The sequence below is a fragment of the Triturus cristatus genome, chromosome 3_1 (assembly GCF_964204655.1).
Source record: "Triturus cristatus chromosome 3_1, aTriCri1.1, whole genome shotgun sequence".
Classification (NCBI taxonomy): domain Eukaryota; kingdom Metazoa; phylum Chordata; class Amphibia; order Caudata; family Salamandridae; genus Triturus; species Triturus cristatus.
In genome coordinates, this window is record NC_140583.1 from 827,385,687 (window position 1) to 827,406,345 (window position 20,659).

The 20,659-nt window shown below is 44.2% G+C and overlaps 1 protein-coding gene across 5 annotated transcripts in view; it reads left to right on the forward strand.

The window, feature by feature from the left end:
- CCDC141 (coiled-coil domain containing 141) overlaps positions 1-20,659 on the forward strand; it is a 635,983-nt gene that overhangs the window by 346,569 nt on the left and 268,755 nt on the right. For all 5 annotated transcript variants that reach the window (XM_085645202.1, XM_085645203.1, XM_085645205.1 and 2 more), the window contains exon 7: positions 18,862-19,056. In XM_085645202.1, the coding sequence (XP_085501328.1) occupies positions 18,862-19,056 (195 nt within the window). The remainder of the gene's footprint in view (positions 1-18,861; positions 19,057-20,659) is intronic.

Consider the following 20,659-nt stretch of genomic DNA (forward strand, 5'->3'; position numbering starts at 1 on the left):
AGTAATTAAATCACAGTAGCAGGACAAAGACACCCCCTGCCATGGCTTAAATCCACAAATAGATTTACCTCGCCCCCATCCTCCCCACACAGACCTTGTCTTGCTTGATTCACGCGGCTCCTCTCTATAGGACTAGAAGTCTAACGAGGAACTATGGGTACTGTATTAAAAAGTCCTGCGTGGCATCAAGGTGACTTCTCGCAGTACCGGTACTCAGCATAACACACTCTGATAACCGAGGAAAGATGTTATTCCTTTATCTCATCAGGTTTGTGAAGCGGCCCTGCTCCCTCCCCGGGTCACTGTTCTGAATTAAGCCACGCACTCTTGTCAGACATTCCTTTCAGGTTAGATGCGTTAAGAATCTCGACCTTTGTTTTCTTTTAGGATGATGACCCCTCCTCTCTGATCTCGCTCCTGATGTCTAGGCTCTCTAACAGTGTACAGTGACTTAGCCTAAAATGGTACCCCCCACATCTCCATTACTCATCTCAAACCATCTTCTACTGCTGTGATAAAAAAAATAACACTTTCAAGACCTCCTATCTTCTATCCCCCCACTGTCCATTTCAATCCAACTAACAGATTCATATTTCCACCACTCAAATGAATCTCATATTTCTCTGTACTAATTCCCCACTAATCCTGTTTGCGTTCCTGAGTAGCATGCTACTCGCCAAAAAGCGCTTCAACACTTCATCAGTGATGGCAAGCACTATATAAATGCATACCCTTCCCTCTTCTAGCCCTCCACTGTCCTTTTTCAATCCAAATAAAAAACTCACATTCCCACCGCTCAAATTAATTTTAAATCTCCCTATACTAATTCACCACTAAATCCTCTTTGGGTTCCGTTGTAGCATTCTACTTGCCGAAAAACGCTTTGACCCCTCGTCAAGGGTAGTAAGCGCTATTACAATTACTTCAGCTGCAGTGGTACCCTGGCCTAAGTGTGTTTGTGTGGCTCACTGCACCCAGAATATGAACATCATCGCCCAGCATCTGACCTTTCTTAAACATTTACTGCAATATTATTTTTGATAGATCTGGTGTTATCCAAAACCTTTTGATTTAACTTAAATTATATACAGAATATACTTTCTTATTAGGGCTTTTATCCAGCCCTCTTCATCCGCTTGTCTGTTGTTGTTTCAGTTAGATGTCTCTTCTGCCCACTACAACATGGGACATTTTGCAGTAGGTCAGACCTCCTCAGCAATTGGCTAACTTCACTGTGTGTCACTGCATTTTGCCCTTTTCCAAGGAATACATCTTGCACTGAGCCGTTCTTAGACTGTTAGTTGTGAATCCACCCTGCTTCTTTCCCTCTCTCACTTACCGCTTAATCATGAGACACGTCGATCCTTTCAACCCCAGAACATTGCTTTCGGCACCTGTGTTCCAAGTTGAAATATTCACTCTGAAATACTCCAAAACAAATGGAGAAACTGAAATGCATCTACTTCTAAAAGCCTTGGTATCATTGATAAAGCAACGTCCCTGAACTACCAAATAAACGAAGAAGGCCAACAATTCCTACGCACGGTGTAGATTGTAGAACAACCACCCCTCCTTTTCATGATTCTATTCCCAGGGAAAAAGCTGGAATTTACCTACTCGAATCTATCACAAAAGTTCCAAATGCTTTAATGAATTGCTCTGCTTTAAATGAGGGTCTTTTACTCCTACAATCTCATTCATTGTCTCTGTGTTCTAAACCTGTGAACCCCAGCTTACAAAATGTTAAAATACGTCTCTTCCCAACTAAAACAAGTGTTGGCAAAGCCAGTTGGTCTCACTGTTGGGACCTATTGGCTTTGTCAGTGGTTTTTAGTCATGCTCTATAACATCCCTGGTGCTGTGCAGCATGGATAAATTAGAAAAAATAAGAAAAATTAAGCCAGTGTCTCAGCCGGCTGCATATTTCTGTGGGCAAGAGAAAGCAAAGCTGTGCAGGGTAAAGAAGTACACAAAAGAGCGAGCTGGAAACCACGTGCACTCCCGTGGAGTGATTCACCAAAAAGAAAACAGTAGTACCAGAGAAAGTAGGCAGTGTAAGGGCGCAAGTAATGCCTTAATGCTCTTGGAAGGGACAAACACAAGTAGAGGAAGTAAAGCCCACACAAAGCAATGAACAAGAAGCAAGCACATGAGAGTGACCATAAAGGCAACAAATAGTAAGCTATAAGCAAGCTCTGTGAGCTGACAATATGTCTCACAAAATGTATTTATTTATTTAGTGCTGTTTTTTTAGCAGAAAATAGACTCAAATCTACTTGCATGTGTTTTGAAAACCTGTAAGGTGGTGGGTAAACACAAATTCTTTACGACACGCAAGGCTGGCAGTAACTGCGTCTCTTTTACCACCAGCCTGGCTTCTGGTAAGCATAGACTACAAGTACAAAGAGGCACAGTTACTGCCAGCCTTGCTTATCGTAAGAAACACCTATAAGTACAAAGTGCGTGTTTACACAATACTTGCAGGTTTTCAAAACACATAAATAAAAGGCATTGTCATTTACAATGTCAAAAGCTTAAACTCTCGCAAATGCGAGACCTATTGCATTGCAAATGCTTGTTAGTTATGCTTTTTCTACCGTAACAATGGAGAGCAGTACTAAGACAACAGTATATCCCTGTTTGTTGATCTTCAAGAAGCCTATTAAAGTTATTTTTGGCACCGTATAGTTAATGCCAGACATTATGAAGACAGCTTTTCAGTAGCGACTTCAAATACCCCCCTTCAGAAAGTTTATAGCCCTTGTTTTGGTTAACAAGTCACATGATATATAATATGAACTCAAGCCTAATTACTTTAATCATTGTCAAGCTGAGAGCACAAACTACTGTCTTTAAGATCTTTCCATCATGTGCAGACTTTCTGGTTGAAGAGGTACACTCATCGCATGAATTGCTGAAGTAAAGAGCAGCCACCTTATGTAATTTAAACAATACATATGTTACGAATGTTAAACATAAATAGGCTACCCAGAACATCAATGGCTTGAATGCCCATTAAAGTGATCTGATAAACAACATACCATTTAAGCTAATCCTTGGTTTTTAGCCCCTCCCCAAAAAAGCAACCAAAAGGATCAAACCCTTTTTTTTAAAAGTCAAAAACAAACATTTTGTTATTCTCACACTAATTATGTGCAATCATGGCAAAAAGATTGTAGTTCTTCCATTTTTCTCTGGAATTTCAAAGCAGTGAAGTCCATCATTGTTAGATCATTGCTTATAGTAAAAAACCCTATATTTCTATCTCCAGCTTTTGGTGAAAATGTATGTGATGTGTTGTATAATGAAGGCAAATCAGCCAGTAACTGGCAAAAAAGGCTATTTTCCCCAGAAGCCTACAATTACTACAAACATTTATGTAAGTGGACTATGAACATAAGAAATATCATAAAGGGACCTGTAGAGCTGCTCAAAGCCAACAGCTTTCTGAAATCCGTAAACTACTCGCCAGTCTCCCATACATTTTCATCAATTACGCTGCTAAGAGCTGCATCTTTAAAAGGATAACAGCACATCGGTCATCATCACGCATGACATGCAAACACTTCCCACAGAAGATCAAAGCAAAGACTGCACACCCTACACGGTGTAGTGTGCTACCCATGTAGGTAAGTGCTTCAGCTCTTCACATAGGGCACTATGCAGTATATAAATGTTGCAGTATCGTACAATACCAGGGCAGATTCCCACAGGAAGTAACTTTATAATTGGCAAGAACCCTCTGTACCCACAGTATCAGTATATCCCTATACATTGAATCAAAGGCCACCCAAACGTCCCCAAAGCATCAATAATGCTCCCGGCTGGTCTGTTGATCTCTACATGATAAAGAATGTTAACCTATTGTCTAACCTACTAAAACCCCACTTGCTTGAATGGCACAATCCGAAGCTGCAAGAACCAATCATTGAATCTTATGAAAATGTTAGCAACTAAATCTAATAGGGAGATAAACCTGTAAATTGCTGACCTGAAGGGGAGCCTTTATTGGAGAGGTGCTTAAAGATAGTTTCAAAACAAGTTTCTGGGACAATGCCTTTTTACACTGACCATACTAGAAATAGGGATCAGTTTGCTAGTCGGAACTTCTGGTTAAAGCACAAATTAAATCTTGGTAAATTAACGGGGGCAGTACAACCAAAGGTAATTGGAAGAATCATATTCTATAATTTTCTAAAGTCATTGACACTAGAAGTTTTTCAGCTTTAAATTATTTAACTAAAGCACAGTGAAGATCCAATAGTTATTTATTCCATTCAGATTCTTCAATCATGCAAAGCCTGGTGGTGAGGGTCATTAGATTTTTTGTTTTTCGAAAACAAACTACTGCTTTGGAAATTTCTTTTTGATGAAAAAAAAAACAGTTTGCATGGTTGCCATCAAAACCGATGGTGACGTCCACCAAACGTTCGGTAAAGAGATGACCACTGTTTTAGAGGTCATCTCTAAATTTGACAGATTGAGTACCACTGGGATGCAGAGTCGGCATCTGGATGGCAGAGGTAATGTCCTCAGCCATCCCGAAGAAATCATCTTCCAATTAAATGGGAGACAGCTCATATTTTAGCTCTTTCTCTAAGAAGTTTTGATTTTTTAATAAAATAACAATGAAACCCTATTTTGTTATAGTATAATGTTGTATATTTTCTGGATTTTATCTTAGAAGTACCCTGACCCCAACTGTTGATGCTCAGCATCATCCTAATTTTACCCTAACCTAATCCAAACCACTTTCCTAACCATTAGCCTGACGTACATCCATCCCCATCCCCAACCCCTACTCTTGATTTGAACACGATCCCCATCCACAGTCTGGACCCTAATTCTTATCAAGACCCCACCCTAATCTTAACCATACCTGTCTCATAGGTTATCTAATGACTAGCTTTTGCTATTACGCTGCCTTTCTCCTAACCCTTCCACAAACCTTCAACATTACACTGAAGTTGATCAGTATCTAAACCTTACCTTGTCCAAACTTTGACAGTTACCTTTACCATTACTCTGAAAGTGAACCTATTCCTGCCCTAACTCTCACCCCTTCGCTGTGCTTCCTACTACCAATAAAATATGTGTTACAGATTTTTTTCTCCATGTTTTTGGGGGAATTAAACCCTTTTATTGAAAAGTGTTTTCTGCGTAAAAAGAGAGGAGCTTCCAGGGGACACCCAAGAACATTTAGCGGGAATTAGATGGGGGCAGTTTCGCTGCTCTTATCCTTCTTTGGCCGTGAAAAGAGGAAAGTCCTTTTATGACCAGGAAGTCCAAGCCCTTATCTATTTTGTGTGGTGTGTCCTGCAAGTTTCTCTTAGTGGACTCGCCAATTCACACGGCCACTCTATATCCTTCATATTTTAACTACATTCACCTACAGCACACATAATTCTGCTGGCCCAATGATGCACAAGTAGTACGCCCCCCACATTTTATTAGTATCTGCTGCCCTCTGATAACGAGCCATGGGGAGGTTGATGGCAGATGATGCTAATTCAGAAACACAGGCATTATTTATGTTCCCTTGCCGCAAAGACAGCCTTCTGGTCCTTCACGTAAATCCTGTGTACTCTCCCAGCTCCCATAGCTAGGGTGCTTAACCCCAAAAAGTGTGTACCTGTGTTTTGTGTATTTGTATAGCATGTTACACAGGTATTGTGTGACTGAGACTCTTTGAAGTATACTGATGATCTATGCATTGTAGGACTTCCAGTTGAACGTTTTGTGAAATAATACGCTTTTAGTGGAAAGAAAGATTGAAATACACATTATCTAATAGTAGTAAGGACTGCAAATTAAATAAGATTTGACTGAATCTCCATTTCTACACAGACATTACTCTGACTACTGTTATTTTGACATAGACATCTACTTAACTTGCTGTTACAGGGACCAGCACTAGTAGATTACATGGCCATGACTGCGGTTAGAATAGTGAATTATTCATGACGGAGTGAAGGAGAGTCTGGTGATGGCCAGCTCTTATGGCTCCAGACATATTTCTTCAGAAGGTGTGGTTTCATTATAATCCTGTATCCCCGTATCCTATCCCCAACTGGGGATTAGTTTGACCACCTCTCTCTAGGCCATTTTGGACACTGTCTCCAGTCCAGAAATGCTCACCTCGCGTTGGTTTCAGGTTTTTTAGTAAAACTAGTTCAATAAAAGCAAATAAAAAAACTGCGTCACCGAGATCACATGAGGCTATCACACAAACGCTCAGGGACTGGAAACAATGTCTGTATGACCTGTCGAGAGGTGGTTATCCTTCCTGGGATCTTGTGGGACCAGTGTAGGTCCCTTGTATCACAAATGCTCCCAGCAACTGTAAATATCTATTGTGACAGGCCTGTTTATAGATGTTGGCCCTTAAATATTTGGTACCCCTATGGGCATACTTTGACTGCTAGCTCAATGTGAACACCCGTAGTTCTCCTGTAATGATGTTGGATGTCAGTTTGACCCTAAACTATCTTCTATGTCAACTACACCTCATTTCTTAGACACAGACCACAGGATCCCTGGAAGCCCCATCCTCTGGACACCAAGATACTTTGCCATTTGATACAAGGCCCTGATATCCTAAAATCATCACATGTGGCTTCAGTAGGATTTCTTTTAATTTTTGGTGGCTTATTTGTGATATACATTTTCTTGGGGTTAAGCCACTGCACTTAAGACTGCTAAGAAACTAAAGAAAATTGATTACCACATAAATGCTTTGCGAGGCAGCATCTGTGGTAGGCATATGGTGTCCTGTACAATGCTAAGAAAAGTCAAGAAGCTTCTGTGTCCCTTTGACTTGTAAGGAGCCAGTGAAACTCCAGAGCCTACTGGCACTGTAGAGGAGGCTGTGAGGTCAGAGCTGTAATCAGTGATACAGCTTTTGCAAGCAAATCACATATCTTCCAAATAATAGACCTTCCCTTTACTGACTCAGTCGTGGCAGTGACCCATTCATAGGAGAAACTGAACCTCTTATAGATAGAGCAGGATATGGAGCACACCATGGACATGTCCCAGTCATTGAATAACTTCTTAGTGAATTGGAAGTGTAAGAGATGGGTCTTGGTGGATGCACAAGCAGGAAGCCTAAAAGATCCTTTGATGCTCACCTAGACAAGCACTTCACCTTTCCCAGCTGCTGTCACCTTCTCTTGCTCTTCACCAAAAGAGGTGAGCATCCATTAAGTCAGAGGCAATTGTTTACAGCTTCTTTTCTAGGGAAACACACATACTGGAGGCAACTATAAAATAAACACTTGGAGGTCGTATGGCAAAGGTGCTTATTATGCTACCAAACACTAGCTCTTTCTGTATGTTCTCAGCAATTGGTTGCAGTAACTTTATGCACAGCAAAGTCTGGTTGCCATATTTCTAGTTTGGGCCCAAGGTATGAGATTCAGAAGCCTATCATAAAGCTTTTGTAAAAATGTTTCATATCCACAGGAGGGTAATCAGTGCATCAGTCTTGATGGTGGAAGAACTTTTGGTCAGTGTCTGTGCATTACATTTGTTCTAGTCCTGGTTTGGGTTTTTTGTAATAGTGATGCAAGGAACAGGTGGTCTGTTCTGCAGATGGAGTAGTTCTGTTGGGATTTGCAGGTAACATCCAAGAGCAGTTTCCTGCATTATGACAGCACCAAGAATTTGTGTACCCTTTCCTGGAACTGTCAGACTTAGACCCTTCAAGGCCCTTGCCAGCCCGAGAGGCCTGAGTTTGCTTGTGTGAGAGTTGTGCTGGAAACTTGTTGAGTAAATCAAACATAGCTGGGATGAGATGTGCCTCTTGACTGAGAAGGGTCTGTGCCCCCATAACCTGATGCTGTGTTGGACCCCCATATTGCTGCTGCTGGATATTTTCTTCTTCAACCTGCTGCTGTCAATAAACCCTTCCCTGCTTGATATTGTGGCTACACAGCGTCCCTTTGCCATTGTAGGTCATGCAGCTGATGTGTTGCTCCATTCCGTAGATGGACCTGGGTTTGCCCTCGATGCAGGAGGCCATACGTTATGCTGGAAGGTCTGGCTAGAAGGCTATATTAGGTTTGTGCACAATGAACTCGTTTACAGGATCAAGAAGAGATCAATTTGAAATGTGTTGTATGGTCAAGAAAGCCTTTTGTGGACATGTGCAAATGGTTGTTGTGAAGCTGTGCTAGCACTGCACCTGAGGCATGTACTACTACAGTCATCAGCTGCCATGATTTTTCACATCTTTGCACCCAATGAATGCCAAAAATGCTGTTCCTCTGCCCATTCTGGTTTGAAACTGTAGGGCATTTATGGTGGCTGCATGTAACTAGTGCATGTGCTTGTCCTGAGGCTCCTGGGTGGACCTCATAGAACATTTACTATGACTGCATTTCTCCTGTGCATGCCTATGGGTTACTCCATTATCACTGACCATGACTGCTGTATACGGTGCATGCCTTCAGGTCACTTAGCTGTCCCTTCAGGGCTTATTTACAGTCCTTGCCCTGCCTGTATTCAGTGCATGCCATAAGTAGACGTGCACGGCTTTTTAGGGGCTTGCTCAATCATTCACAACAATCAGTTAATATACTGAGGTTACTAAATACCCTACATACCTATAACCTATGTGGTGTGCATGCTCCAGGGAGTTCACCTGTCGCTCCACAGAATATTAAGACCACTTGCTACGAGGCCCTGTATCCATTGAGTGCTGTGTGATGCCCAATCATTCATAATCAGTTAATGTAATCTGCCTGTGTTTTATCACTCTTCCTCCGATCACTGCACATAGGTGCTGCAACCTAGGTCAGGATAAAGCATCTGTTAGACCAGTCGGCCTTAGTTTGGTCTTCCCACATACCTTTTTGCCTTCCTCTTCCAATTTTTGCTGATTCTGTTTTTTCTGGCCATAGGAGTCTGTGCACTTTACCACTGCTAACCAGCTCTTATGTGCATGTGCTCACTACTTTAAACATGGTTGCATTGGCTCGTACCCAATTGGCATATTTAATTTACTTATACTTATAAGTCTGTAGTTAAGTGCTACTACATGTACCGAGGGCCTATAAATGTAATGCTACTAGTGAGCCTGCAGCACTTATTGTGCCACCCACTTAATTAGCACTTTAAACATGTTTCAGGTCTGCCATTGCAGCCTGCATGTGCAGTTTTAAACTGCTATGTTGACTTGGCAAAATAAACCTTTTGCCAGACCCAAGCCTTTCTTTGTAATACATATAAGTGACCCCAAGTGTATACCCTGGACAGTCCAGAGGGTAGGATGCAATGTATTTAAAACATAGGACATGTACTTATATGTTTCAAATGTCCTGGTAGTGACAAACTCTTAAAGTAGTTTTTCACTACTGCAAGGTCTAGAGTTGAGTTTGAGTTTAAAATATTTGTAGAGCGCACGTACACCTGGCGGTTTTATGGCGCTATGAGGTACTGAGCTCAAGAGGGCAAGAGGGTCGGGGAGGAGGGGAAGAGTAGGACGATTATGATGGCAAGGCCTGTGAGAAAAGCAAGGTTTTGAGCGCCTTGCGGAAGTGCGGGTATTGAGTGGAAGATCTAAGGTGGGCGGGGAGGGAGTTCCAGAAGGCAGGGGCAAGTGTGGAAAATGTTGTGCTCCCCCACTTTTTCCGCCTAAAGCGGGAAACTGTCAACAATTGTTGAGAGGATGAGCGTAGTTCCCTGGCGGGGGCGTAGGATTTGATTTCCGAGGAGATGAACGCAGGGGCTACGCCAGCCCGAGCTTGAAAGGTGATACATCCTATCTTGAACTGAACTCATTCTCGAATACGGAGCCAGTGCAAGGACTTCAAGAGCGGTGTGACATGGTGGAATTTGGCCAGATTGTGAACCAGGCGGGCAGCCTGGTTTTGGACCAGTTGTAATCGGCGCATGCTGTAGGTGGGCATGCCGCAGTATAGAGCGTTGCAATAGTCTAGGTGGGAGATTACCATCGCCAGGACAATGAGTTTAAGGGCGGAAAAAGAAAAGAAACGGGAGACTTTGCGGATGGTGCGGAGTGAAAGAAAGGAGGAGGAAACCACGGACCTGACCTGGGTGTGCAGAGTGAGTTGGTCGTTCAGTTTGATCCCTAGAGTTTTCACGGAGGAAGAGGGAGGAGGGGGGGGACCTAGGGAGGGGGGCCAGAAGAGTGGAGTCCAGGGACTGGTGCAACCACCTGTCAGAACCAACTCAGTTTTGTCTGGGTTTAACTTCAGGTGGTTGTAATTCATCCAGTCCCGGATAAAGATCATAATAGACTGGAAATTCGCCATGGACTCAGGGGAGGGGGACAAAGTAAAAATAAGCTGGAGGTCGTCTGCGTAATTGTAGACGGAGACCTCCATTTGCTGAAGAGCAAAGATGAGAGGGGCAATGTACAAATTAAATAAAAGAGGAGAGAGGGAAGAACCCTGGGGGACCCCGCATTGCACCTTCCGGAAGTCCGCCGAGTAATCGCCCAAGCGGACAGCCTGGGTGCGGTCCGTCAGGAAGGAGGACAGCCAGACCAAAGCTGAGCCAGCGACCCCCGCCGCTCCGACACGAGAGAGTAAGATGGAGTGATCAACCGTGTCAAAAGTGGCGGAGAGGTCAAGGAGTACCAGGGCCTGGGGGTGGTTAGTGTCCATGCCTTCTCGGAGGTTGTCAAGGACCGATAGCACTACGGACTCCGTGGAGTGTGCGGGGCGAAACCCGGCCTGACGGGGGGCTAGCACTCCATTTACATCCACAAAGGTACTGAGAGCTCTGGTGACATGGCGCTCCAGCACCTTCCCTAGGAAGGGCAGCAATGAGATGGGGCAATAGTTAGCGAGAGCGGAGGGGTCGGCGCCCGGTTTTTTGAGGATAGGGTCAATGATGGCCGATTTTAGAGGTTGAATGACAGTGCCCTGGGACAGTGAGCTATTGAGAAATTCGAGAGGAGGCTGCACACAGACCGATTAAATGTGCCTCAGGATGTGGGCAGGGCAGGGGTCAAGAGGAGAGCCTGATTTAATCAAAGGGAGAAGGGAGAGAAAGGCTTCCTCAGTCAAGAGAGGGAAAGAATCGAGGCGTGCCACGACTAATGGACACTGGGGGTTGACAAAGGAAAGGGGGGAGAAGGGATATTAGCTTTGATGTTAGAGATTTTGTCCAGAAAGTAAGAGTTAAGAGAATCACATAGATCCTGGGAGGGGGTGGGTTTGAGGGTGGCTCTGTTGGAGTAAGCAAGGTCGTGAACAATAGAGAAAATTTCTCTGGGCTGGTTATCAGCAGCCATGATTTTAGAGGAGAAGTAGGCCGTCTTCATAGCCAAAATAGTTTTTTTATATTGAGACAGGAGGATGGTATACTGGGTTTTGAGGTTAGGGCAGTAGTCACGTCGCCAGGCCCGCTCGGCATGGCGCACTGTGAGTTTTAGTGCCTTGAGTTCCTCGTTGAACCAGCGGTTGGCGTCGTTCGCACGTCTGGAGGACACCCGCCTGAGGGGAGCGACAGAGTCGCAGCCTGACAGGAGCCAGGAGTTGATGGAGTCGGCCTGTGCGGAAGATGACAGGCCGTGTAGGTCCGGACTAGATGCAAGGAGAGTGGCGGAGAGAGCGGGCGCGTCCACCTTGCTCCATGAGCACGCCTAGGTGTTTTTGGGGAGAGAAGGCTTGGAGACTAGGCTAAGGTGTAGGGAGAAGGACAAACAAGAAGTGATCAGACCAGGTGCAGGGGGAGATGAGCAGGGAGGCTAGAGGGCAATTTAGGGACCAGATTTGATCCAGGATGTGGCCCTGAATGTGGGTGGGGGAGTGAACGTGAGAGTCAAAGTTGAGGGAGCGGAGGGTGTCTGAGAAGTCTTTCGAAGTCGAGCATTCGGCGGGGTCGGACGTCCAATAGTTAAAGTCTCCTAGTAGCAAGATAGAGGCGTTGTTGACCGCTAGGGTGGCCACTAGATCTTGGAAGCCGGGGAGAAAGGATGGAGAAGGTTGGGGGGGCGGTACATGAGCAGGCAGGTAAGTGGGACTCTAAAGGAAGGTGAGCGGACGACTAAAAAGTCTGATGATCCGATGAAAGGAAAGGATAACGGCTGGAAGGAGAATTCTTTGCGGGCGATCAGGGCGACGCCGCCTCCCGGTTTGCCGGAGGATCGGTCGGCGCGCAGAGCATAGTGAGCAACGGGGAGGGCAGCTAACAGAGAAGGAAGGGAGTTGTCACAAAACCAGGTCTCTGTAAGGAATACGAGATCCGGTTTGTGCGAGTCCAACAAGATAAAGAGTTCGTGACAATGCTTAACTGCTGACCTGGTGTTAAGATAATAGACGGACAAAGTAGTGGGCGCGGGGGGGGGCAAGGGGGACAGGTGGAGGGAAGGGTGAGGGCAGCTGAATAGGGGGGGGCGCAAGGCCGTCAGTTCCAGTCTGTCGATGTGCGACATCACGGAGTCCTCCAAAGGCCACGGGCCTTGGAGGGTGTGGAGCTGAGTAGAAGAGTATTGAACAATCTGGGCATGATGGATGGCCCCTGGGCCCGGTCGGCCGCGGAGGGGCGCAGACGGGCTTACCTTTGGCGCACCTTCGACGTGCAGACGGCGCGCCCGCTGCGCTCGTCCGCTGCGCGTCCGGAAGATGCACATGATTTATGAATAGGTGGGACGGCGGCGGGGGGGTGCGGCCTCTGAAAGGGGCGTGGCCTCCGGGCTCGCGTGAATGGCGGCAAAACAAGTTTTGGGTAAGATGCCGCGGCAGCGCTGGATCCGCTGCGCGAGCAGAACTGGGAAAGGAGCGAAGTGAGTAATTTTGAACAAGATATACAAGTGACAGTCAATGATAAAAGTTTTAAAATCAGAGTCTCGCTCCCGGCTTCCGCCTCAGGAGCTCAGTGCCCATAGGATAACATTGGAGTTACCTTATTACATTTAATAAGCTGTCACTTCCCAATGGGAGGGGGACTCAGTTCATGTGTTTGGTTTCTTTGAAATTGTAATGAAAAATCCTAATTTATAATGAAGTCAGATTTTAAATTACAATTTTGAAAATGCCACTTCTAGAAAGTTGGTATTTTCATGCCTTAGCCATTTGGTGCCTGCAGTCTGTCTCTGGGTCATATGACTGGGTGTAGTTGACAGTTTGGCTTTGTGCATTCCTCCTGGACAGCCCCACAGAATGGGGGACTTAGGTGAGCCTGGGTGGACCATCCCTGCCAGGATGGGAGGGAGGAGCTAGGCCCAGCCCCACTTACATATGAATAGAATGTGTCCTGCCTCTACTCAAAGGACTGCATACCCCATGTAGTAAGTCTGGAGTCAGGGCCAGGAAGGCTGGGCACCTGTGCACTTCAAATGCCTGCCTCTGGAACCTACTCCCCACTTCAAAAGCACAACTGGGTATAAATACTGGACCTCTGCCACCAACTCTTAATGTACATTTTGGACCTGTGGAAACTCTGCCAGGAAAAAGGACTGCTGCGCTGCTGAAAGGAATGCCACTCTGCTAGACTGCTGCTCCAAAGGACTTCCGCCCTAATGTGCTGACCTGCTGCCCCTTTGCCCAGGTGAGAAGGACTGGACCTTCATCTCTGGAATGCAGAACCCCAGAGTGGCTCCAAAGGCTAGTTGGCTGTTTCGCTGATTTAAAGCCACAGGGAAACAAGAGGCTTCCAACAACCTTGTTCCTGCACCAAGACTCTGCCATCTGTGAGTTTAGTCTACCAAGTGGTGCCACCCAAGCCCTGGGCCCTTGGTAGCAGTCTTAAGGTGCTTTGCCAGCCGCTGCGGATCCCGCAGAACTGACGCATCTCCTCTGCTGTGAGGTGCAACCCTAAGCAGGACTGACGAATTGCTGCTGCCGCGTGTGTATTGGATCCATCGCAAAGATTTGCTTTGCTGCCGCTGCTGCAATCTCCTTCGGAACCGCAGTTGCCTGACGCATTCTCTGCAAAGGGTCTCACATATCCATCCGGACTCCACTTCGCAGCATCGAAGCCCCTCAGAACTGACGCATCTAAACGACTGTGCAATGCATCCTCGATGCCGGACTTCACATCACAAGCCCTCATTGACAGGATATTCGACAATAAAGCAGGACCTCTCATTGCAGCTTTGCAGCATCTCGGAGCATCTCTCATGGCTTTGGCTGCGCAATGCATCTTTGATGCGGATCCTCGCAGCGATACACAAACCAGGATGTAAGGAACTCTGTTCAGCAGGCCTAGCTGGGTTCCTGCAGCTGGCCCGCATTCTATTGCGGTCAGCCTGAACTTGTGATTTTGTCCTGGTCTGGCACGACCAGTTAACACAGTTGGCGCTTTTTGGCTCTATTTTCTCTGAAATCTTTAAACCTGCTTATCTACGGTTCTACTGATTGGATTTTTTTTATTTGGTCTTATATACAACTCTATTTTTCTATTCTGGTGTGGCACCCTTTTTGTGTGGTTTATTTCACTTTATTACTGCTTGAAGTGTTGCACAAAAAATTTACACATTGACTGTAAGTTAGGCTTGACTGCTCTGTGCCAAGTTACCAGAGGATTAAGCACAGGTTAATATAGGGTTGGCATGTGCTTCACCCTGACAATAATTGTGGTTGCTGCTTGACCCAGGCTCATACCTTGGTTAACCGTCAACCCAATTTAATACACAGCTTCTAGGTCTTCAGGGATAGGCTGCTTTTAAAATTATTCTTTCTTGTAGAGAAACATATCAAGTTTGTTCTTTAACACCCGATTATTTTTGATTTGGGGCTTCAACTGTTTTATCATTTAAGAAGAGAAATACCCTTCAACAGAGAGGGAAATAAGGTATTCTATGGAAAGTGCTGATGTATGATTAAGATATTTAGTATCTAGTCCAGAGAGGAGAACTCAGTTTAACTGGATCTGTAATTTCTTGCTCAGTATGCAGAGGTTTTGGGCTTCAGTTTGAAATTATCTAAAAAAAGGCTGCACCAGTTTCCAAGTTGTAACGTATAAGTCATTTGCTGTTCCCTAGGATTAGGTGTGCTCTTAATGAGATTGAATATTTAGGAGTAAATATTTTCTGGATTTTCTACGATTGCCTTATTTACCCTCAAAAATGATGTGGCTCGAGTAGAATTGTGTTAGTCGGGCCAATCTTAAATTCTCAACGTGTAGCATGGCGAAATTCATAACATATTTATTCTGCCTATATTCATATATAAATGTAATTATACACTAAATGTGCTTCCAGAGAAAGGCCTTCACTCTGTTTACATAGTGCTTGGAATGTCTGCATTGGGCACTGGGAATAAGCAACATTTTCTTGGTAAATGCTAAAGATTAAAACTGAGATTTAATGCGAAAGGCCCCATATTTTCTTGTGTATAATAAACTAACATTATAACATATCATTGGTCGGAATAGATCTCAGGTGAGAGAAAGAAGTCTAGTTATTAGATCGAATTTGACTTGGTCCACTCAAACCTTTAAGAATGATTGTTGTGCTCAATGCAGACAAGAACTTGTTTGGCGCCTAGCTGCAGAAGTGCAATTATTTCAGCCCACAGAACAAATTAGAGTTCTATGAAGGTGATGAGCAAGCCAGAAAGGTTCTGGATTCATCAACTTTATGATATAATTGGTCTTTCAAAAATCATTTTTTAAACAGGTCAGTACAGATGGCACTATGCTGAAATCTGGCTATCTGAAATTTCATGATACTTTCGGGGAGATGGAGAACAAATGTATGAAGTATAGATCAATATATAATTCCCAGTGACATGCCAAAGCAGACAGAAAAGCGATCCTTTTCAGGTAAGGGGCGGGACAAAGGAGAGAACTATAAGAGACAACAAGGAGGTTAACATTCAAAAATGTTGTTGAACCTCTCGGTAGAAACAAAGAAAGGTTTCCAGAAGTCAGAGATAAATCAAAGAGAGATGCATGCTATCAGTGCTGCATTTGGGGAAAAACTAGATAGTTTAACAGAGTGCACCGAGGCATTAGAGAAAGTAGTAGATAAGCTAATCATTAAAGCAAAAGAAAACAAATCTTTTAGCATATGCAGTGAAAGAGCAGATTTTAGGGGACGCTCTCTAGTTAATATTCCTGCAAGCGAAAGAGGTCACTTTATACATACGATCAGTCATTTCCAAATCAATGCAGGATAGGCAAAGTGAGTTAGCAAATCAAAAAGATTGAGTTCAAAGGGTTTGGTGGCTAAGGCTCAAATGAAATTCCCAGCATTGCTCCGTGTCAAGCACAACAATGTGATGTATAATTTTAGGGAACAAAGGAAGTGGATCAGTTCATTTAGCATTTGAAGACAAATATGGGGAAATTGATATTTTTTCCTTTGCAAAAATAAACAAATCGCAGACAAGCTTGAATTAAATGCATTAGGATAATGTTAAAAAGAGTAGAGGGGGGATGCACTGGCTGAGGAGCATAAAGGAGACAACAGAAAAAAAATGTTTCTTATTTTTGTTTTAGAATACTGCACATTTTAGAGAGTTATACACTTTCTGTAAAAACGAAATTCAATTCGACTGAGATAGAAAAAAGGCCAGACCAAATATTGTCAGTCCTAACATGCAATGCAAACGGTTTGAGGATGAAAAACCGTTTAGTTTTCCTGCACCTTAAAAATCATTGTGCATCGAAAATGATTTTACAGGAAACCCATTTCTTAAAATCTGAATTTGCAGCACTTTTCAGTAAGCAAGATTGGCTGTTACAGACGCATGCACCCTGTACAAAGGGGTGGCCGTATTGGTGAGGCAAAAATCATTGGAGTGCAACTCTCCAGTTGTTATTGGAGACGAATGTAACATTCTCTTAGATAACATGCTAGATAGGTCAACAAATTGTAATCAAGTGTGCTAACCAAAATCACGTTCATGCTGATCTTTTTTGATATAAGAACTTGGGCTCTGCGATATTTGATGGTAGGCCTGGGCGGTAAATTCCGTGCCGCTCGCGGAATTTGGGTAATTTCACGTTCCGTGAAGAACGCGGAATTGCCCAAAATTCTGCGTTCTGCGGCTTTGCGGAATTTTTTGCTTGTTCGCGTTCTCAAAATGCGTGTTCGCAAGATATTTCCCCCCCGAGCTCGCAAACAGCATTCGCAAACAGGAAAAAAGCATCACGAACAAGCAATTCCGCGTGTTCGCAGAATTTCTGCGTGCTCGCGGAGATTTTTTACCGTTTTGTGGAGCTTTGCGTTGTGCGACTACGCAAATTCCACCCACCCCTAGTTAAAAGCAGATTACACTTTGCCATGGCCAGATTTAAGAGCTCCTGACTCAGAGAGTGCGCTCCCAGCATCTGGGTCCTCTGCTCTAGAATAACCGACCTCCCAACCTCAGACCCGTATACTATCATTTTAGGAAAGCCTTAAAACCTTATTATTTTGCAAAACACCTTCCCTCTTTGTCCGCCTCCTTTTTGTCGGACCCTATAATTATGCTCGCCTGTCATCTTTTCATACTTTCCAGCCATTGTCCCTGGCTCAAGATGCCTCTTGAAGAGAGCACGCACTCCAAAAATAATAAATCAAATCAAATGCCGGCTCTGTGAGGTTCCTCGCTCCCTTATTGGATGTCGGAAAGCACATTACGTTGCCCTTTAGGTTCTTCTTTTTACATAATCTTGTACTTTACCTTTGCCATTATTATTTCGCTAACTGGATTGTATTTTGGGTAAGCCAAGGAATCCATAATGAAACTTTGTAGGGTCTTCTGTTTGAGCATTGGCGAAGCACATCCACAGCTAACGTGCTGGGCCTGATACACAAAGGTAGACATACACTTTTGTGTAAGTTTCCCATTTTTGGCATTTCACAAAGGAATTTGACGAATAGTATCTTTATGACTGTTGAGTCTCCACACTCATGGTGAGACTCCGCACATAAAAAGATAGGCAGTCGTAAAGATACTACTCTTAAAATTGCTTTGTGGATTTCAAAAAATTGTTAGCTTACACAAAAGTGTAAATTTACCTTTGTAAATCAGGCCCTTACTTTGTGGATTCACCTAAGCCCCTATAGTATTCACTGATAATGGTATATATCATATTGTGAAGGAACAAATTGCAGGTACTTTCCTGATGTCTTGAACAGATTTTGGACATATTCAGTGGCGGCCGAAGCTTATTAACAGTGGTGAGAGAGGTGGAGGGGGCGCATGATGCACACTGCCTGTACGTGAGGTGACTGTGACACAGTGTTGTTTCCAGGGTGGGTAGCGCGGGGTTGGAGAATAAAAAAAAGAAAAAGAAAAAGAAAACTTACCTCATGCTGCTTCTGCCACCTCACGCCTCAGAGCTCCTTTGCTTCCTGGTCCCAGCAGACACTGGGACAGCAGCAGACTCCCTGTGCAATGCCTGTGCTGCACTCATGTTATGAGAGCAGTGATGGGATTGGCCTGAGCTGGCTGGTTTGATGCTGCGCTCAGGACAAGGAGTCTGTGCTGTTTCCCCAACCCAGCTGTACCATACAACCGGGTTGGAGAAACCTAACTGCGCATTTCTGTTTGAACAGCCTAAAAACCGGCCAAACAGACGTGCACAGTTAGTAGTGCACATCACTCCGCCCCGCCCCCCCTACCATGGCCTGGCCTAGCCCCGCCCTTCCCCTCACACACTGGCTCAGCCAGCAGCCGAAAAATAAGACAATATAATTTTAGTTTTCAGCTTCTGGCTGAGCCAGAGTGGCGACGCTTCTCTGCCACTGGAAATATTTCAAAGAGAACGTCATGGTTCGTGTCCTGTACATATATATTGTAAGTGAATATGGTCGCAGTTGAGTTAAGGAAGGAGACACATATACAGTTGAATACTCCCACGATCTGGTAATCATTCATGTTGATGACGGATTCTAGTTAGAAGCTAGTATGCGTTGATCAAACTGTTCTAATGAAATAAACATTTTTCTTTCAGGAATGGAGTTCTTTCCTTGATAACCTAAAAGAGGAGGCGCGCAAGATTCTGCTGTCAGAGGATTACACAGATAAAGCCAATCTGAAATGTTCTAATGAAAGACTCAGCTCCCTGCAGACCACATTTTGGCAACTAATGAATGAAAGGGCAAACTTTTTGCAAGAAACGAATGACTTTTTCCAGAGTGCTAACAAGGTCGGTACACTTATTTTATTGAAATGTAAATTGTCCGTTTTATATAAAAGCACAAGAGTAACTAGAGGGCCAGTGTTTGCCTTTCTGCGAAACGGCATAGCCTGACTTTAGGTCGTCAGGCATTTATACTATGCATATTGAGTCAAGACATGGGTCACTCTTTATACAATTAAAAGCACGTGGAAATAGAATAATAACTATATTTGAACTAAAAGACAATTTATTTCATATGATACACCTCCTTGACCAGGGGGCCACATCCTCCAAAACCAGCCAGTGGTCGATGCGCGACTAGGGGCCTTGATGGGTCGTGATACATGTGCCACAAACTTTTCACTATATCTCTCACGCCAGACATCATGCAGCGCCTGGTCAACCATAATAGCCTGGAGTTGCGCAGCTACATGTGGAAGCAGTCTGCGCCCAGTCTGAGATTTGTCTAATGTAGGGTTTAATACCACATTAAAGCCCCCTTGAATCATTGTAGAACTGCCCAAGCCTTGTATTTTGTCTCAGTAATGACCACAAGATGTGTTTATATCTTTTGTGATTAGAGAATTTGTTTGTACATATCTGTTATGTTTTTTTATAATTTGTGTTCAACTAATACAGTGTTGAATGCACTATAAAGAAAAAAGAAAAATAAATGGCTCTAAATATTGAGCACACATAAATATGGTTTCATTAAGTCATTGTAACTCAGTGCGCCACAACTAATTAATGGGCTGTCCAAACAAATAGCATTTGTTTGTCATAGATTGACTTATGGTATATTTTTGGTTCCCGTGCTCCCTATTTTCCATGGTCATTGTGTTAGCCATAGAGCAGAGCAACAGTGTTTGGAGGTCACCCCACTGTTTTCCCTAATAGGTTCTTGTGCCAGACAGAGAGAGAAAAAGTCAGGGCAATCAGTCTTGGGGCCATATGTGCATAAGTGTGTGACTTTCATGCCCTCCAGGATACCGTGTATTATAAGATACAATTCCTTCCCATTTTTAATAACTTGGAGAGTGCACCATCTCTTTCCTTTTCGTGCAACAATTGTAACTCCCCTGATATGAGCCTAGTACATTGCAATGTGGGCTTCTCCAATCCAGCCATACCAAAGCCTAGTGCAAGGGTGCTCGGTGAGATGGAGCTCCAGGAGGGAGCTAATGTCTACCTTGTACCTTCCAAGGCAAGTGAATATCTGCCTGACTGACCTTGCACGGGTCGCCTATGCCCCAGACATTCCATGTCACTAATGTAACCCCCAGTACCATTTTACTCACAGCACCATGGGCAGTAAACCCTCCCAAGAGGGTATTCTTCTCCAGTCGTCCTGTCCCTGCCACATGCCTAGAACCGTATTAGCATCATGCAGAGCAGTTGAGGGGACCCTCCCACGTAGGATGATGTACAGTAACATAACAGCAAGAATAAAGACATTCCCCCTCCTCCACCCACGTTAACACCCCCAATCCATTAAAGAAACTGCCCCTCCCATACGTCCTGAAAAAGAAATACATTAAAATTGTGCCATGTTTGAACCAGTTGGGCCCAAATGTGAACCATGCCGGAGATGCTTAGAGAGTCAGGTGAGAGCCTCGTCTCACAAAATGGA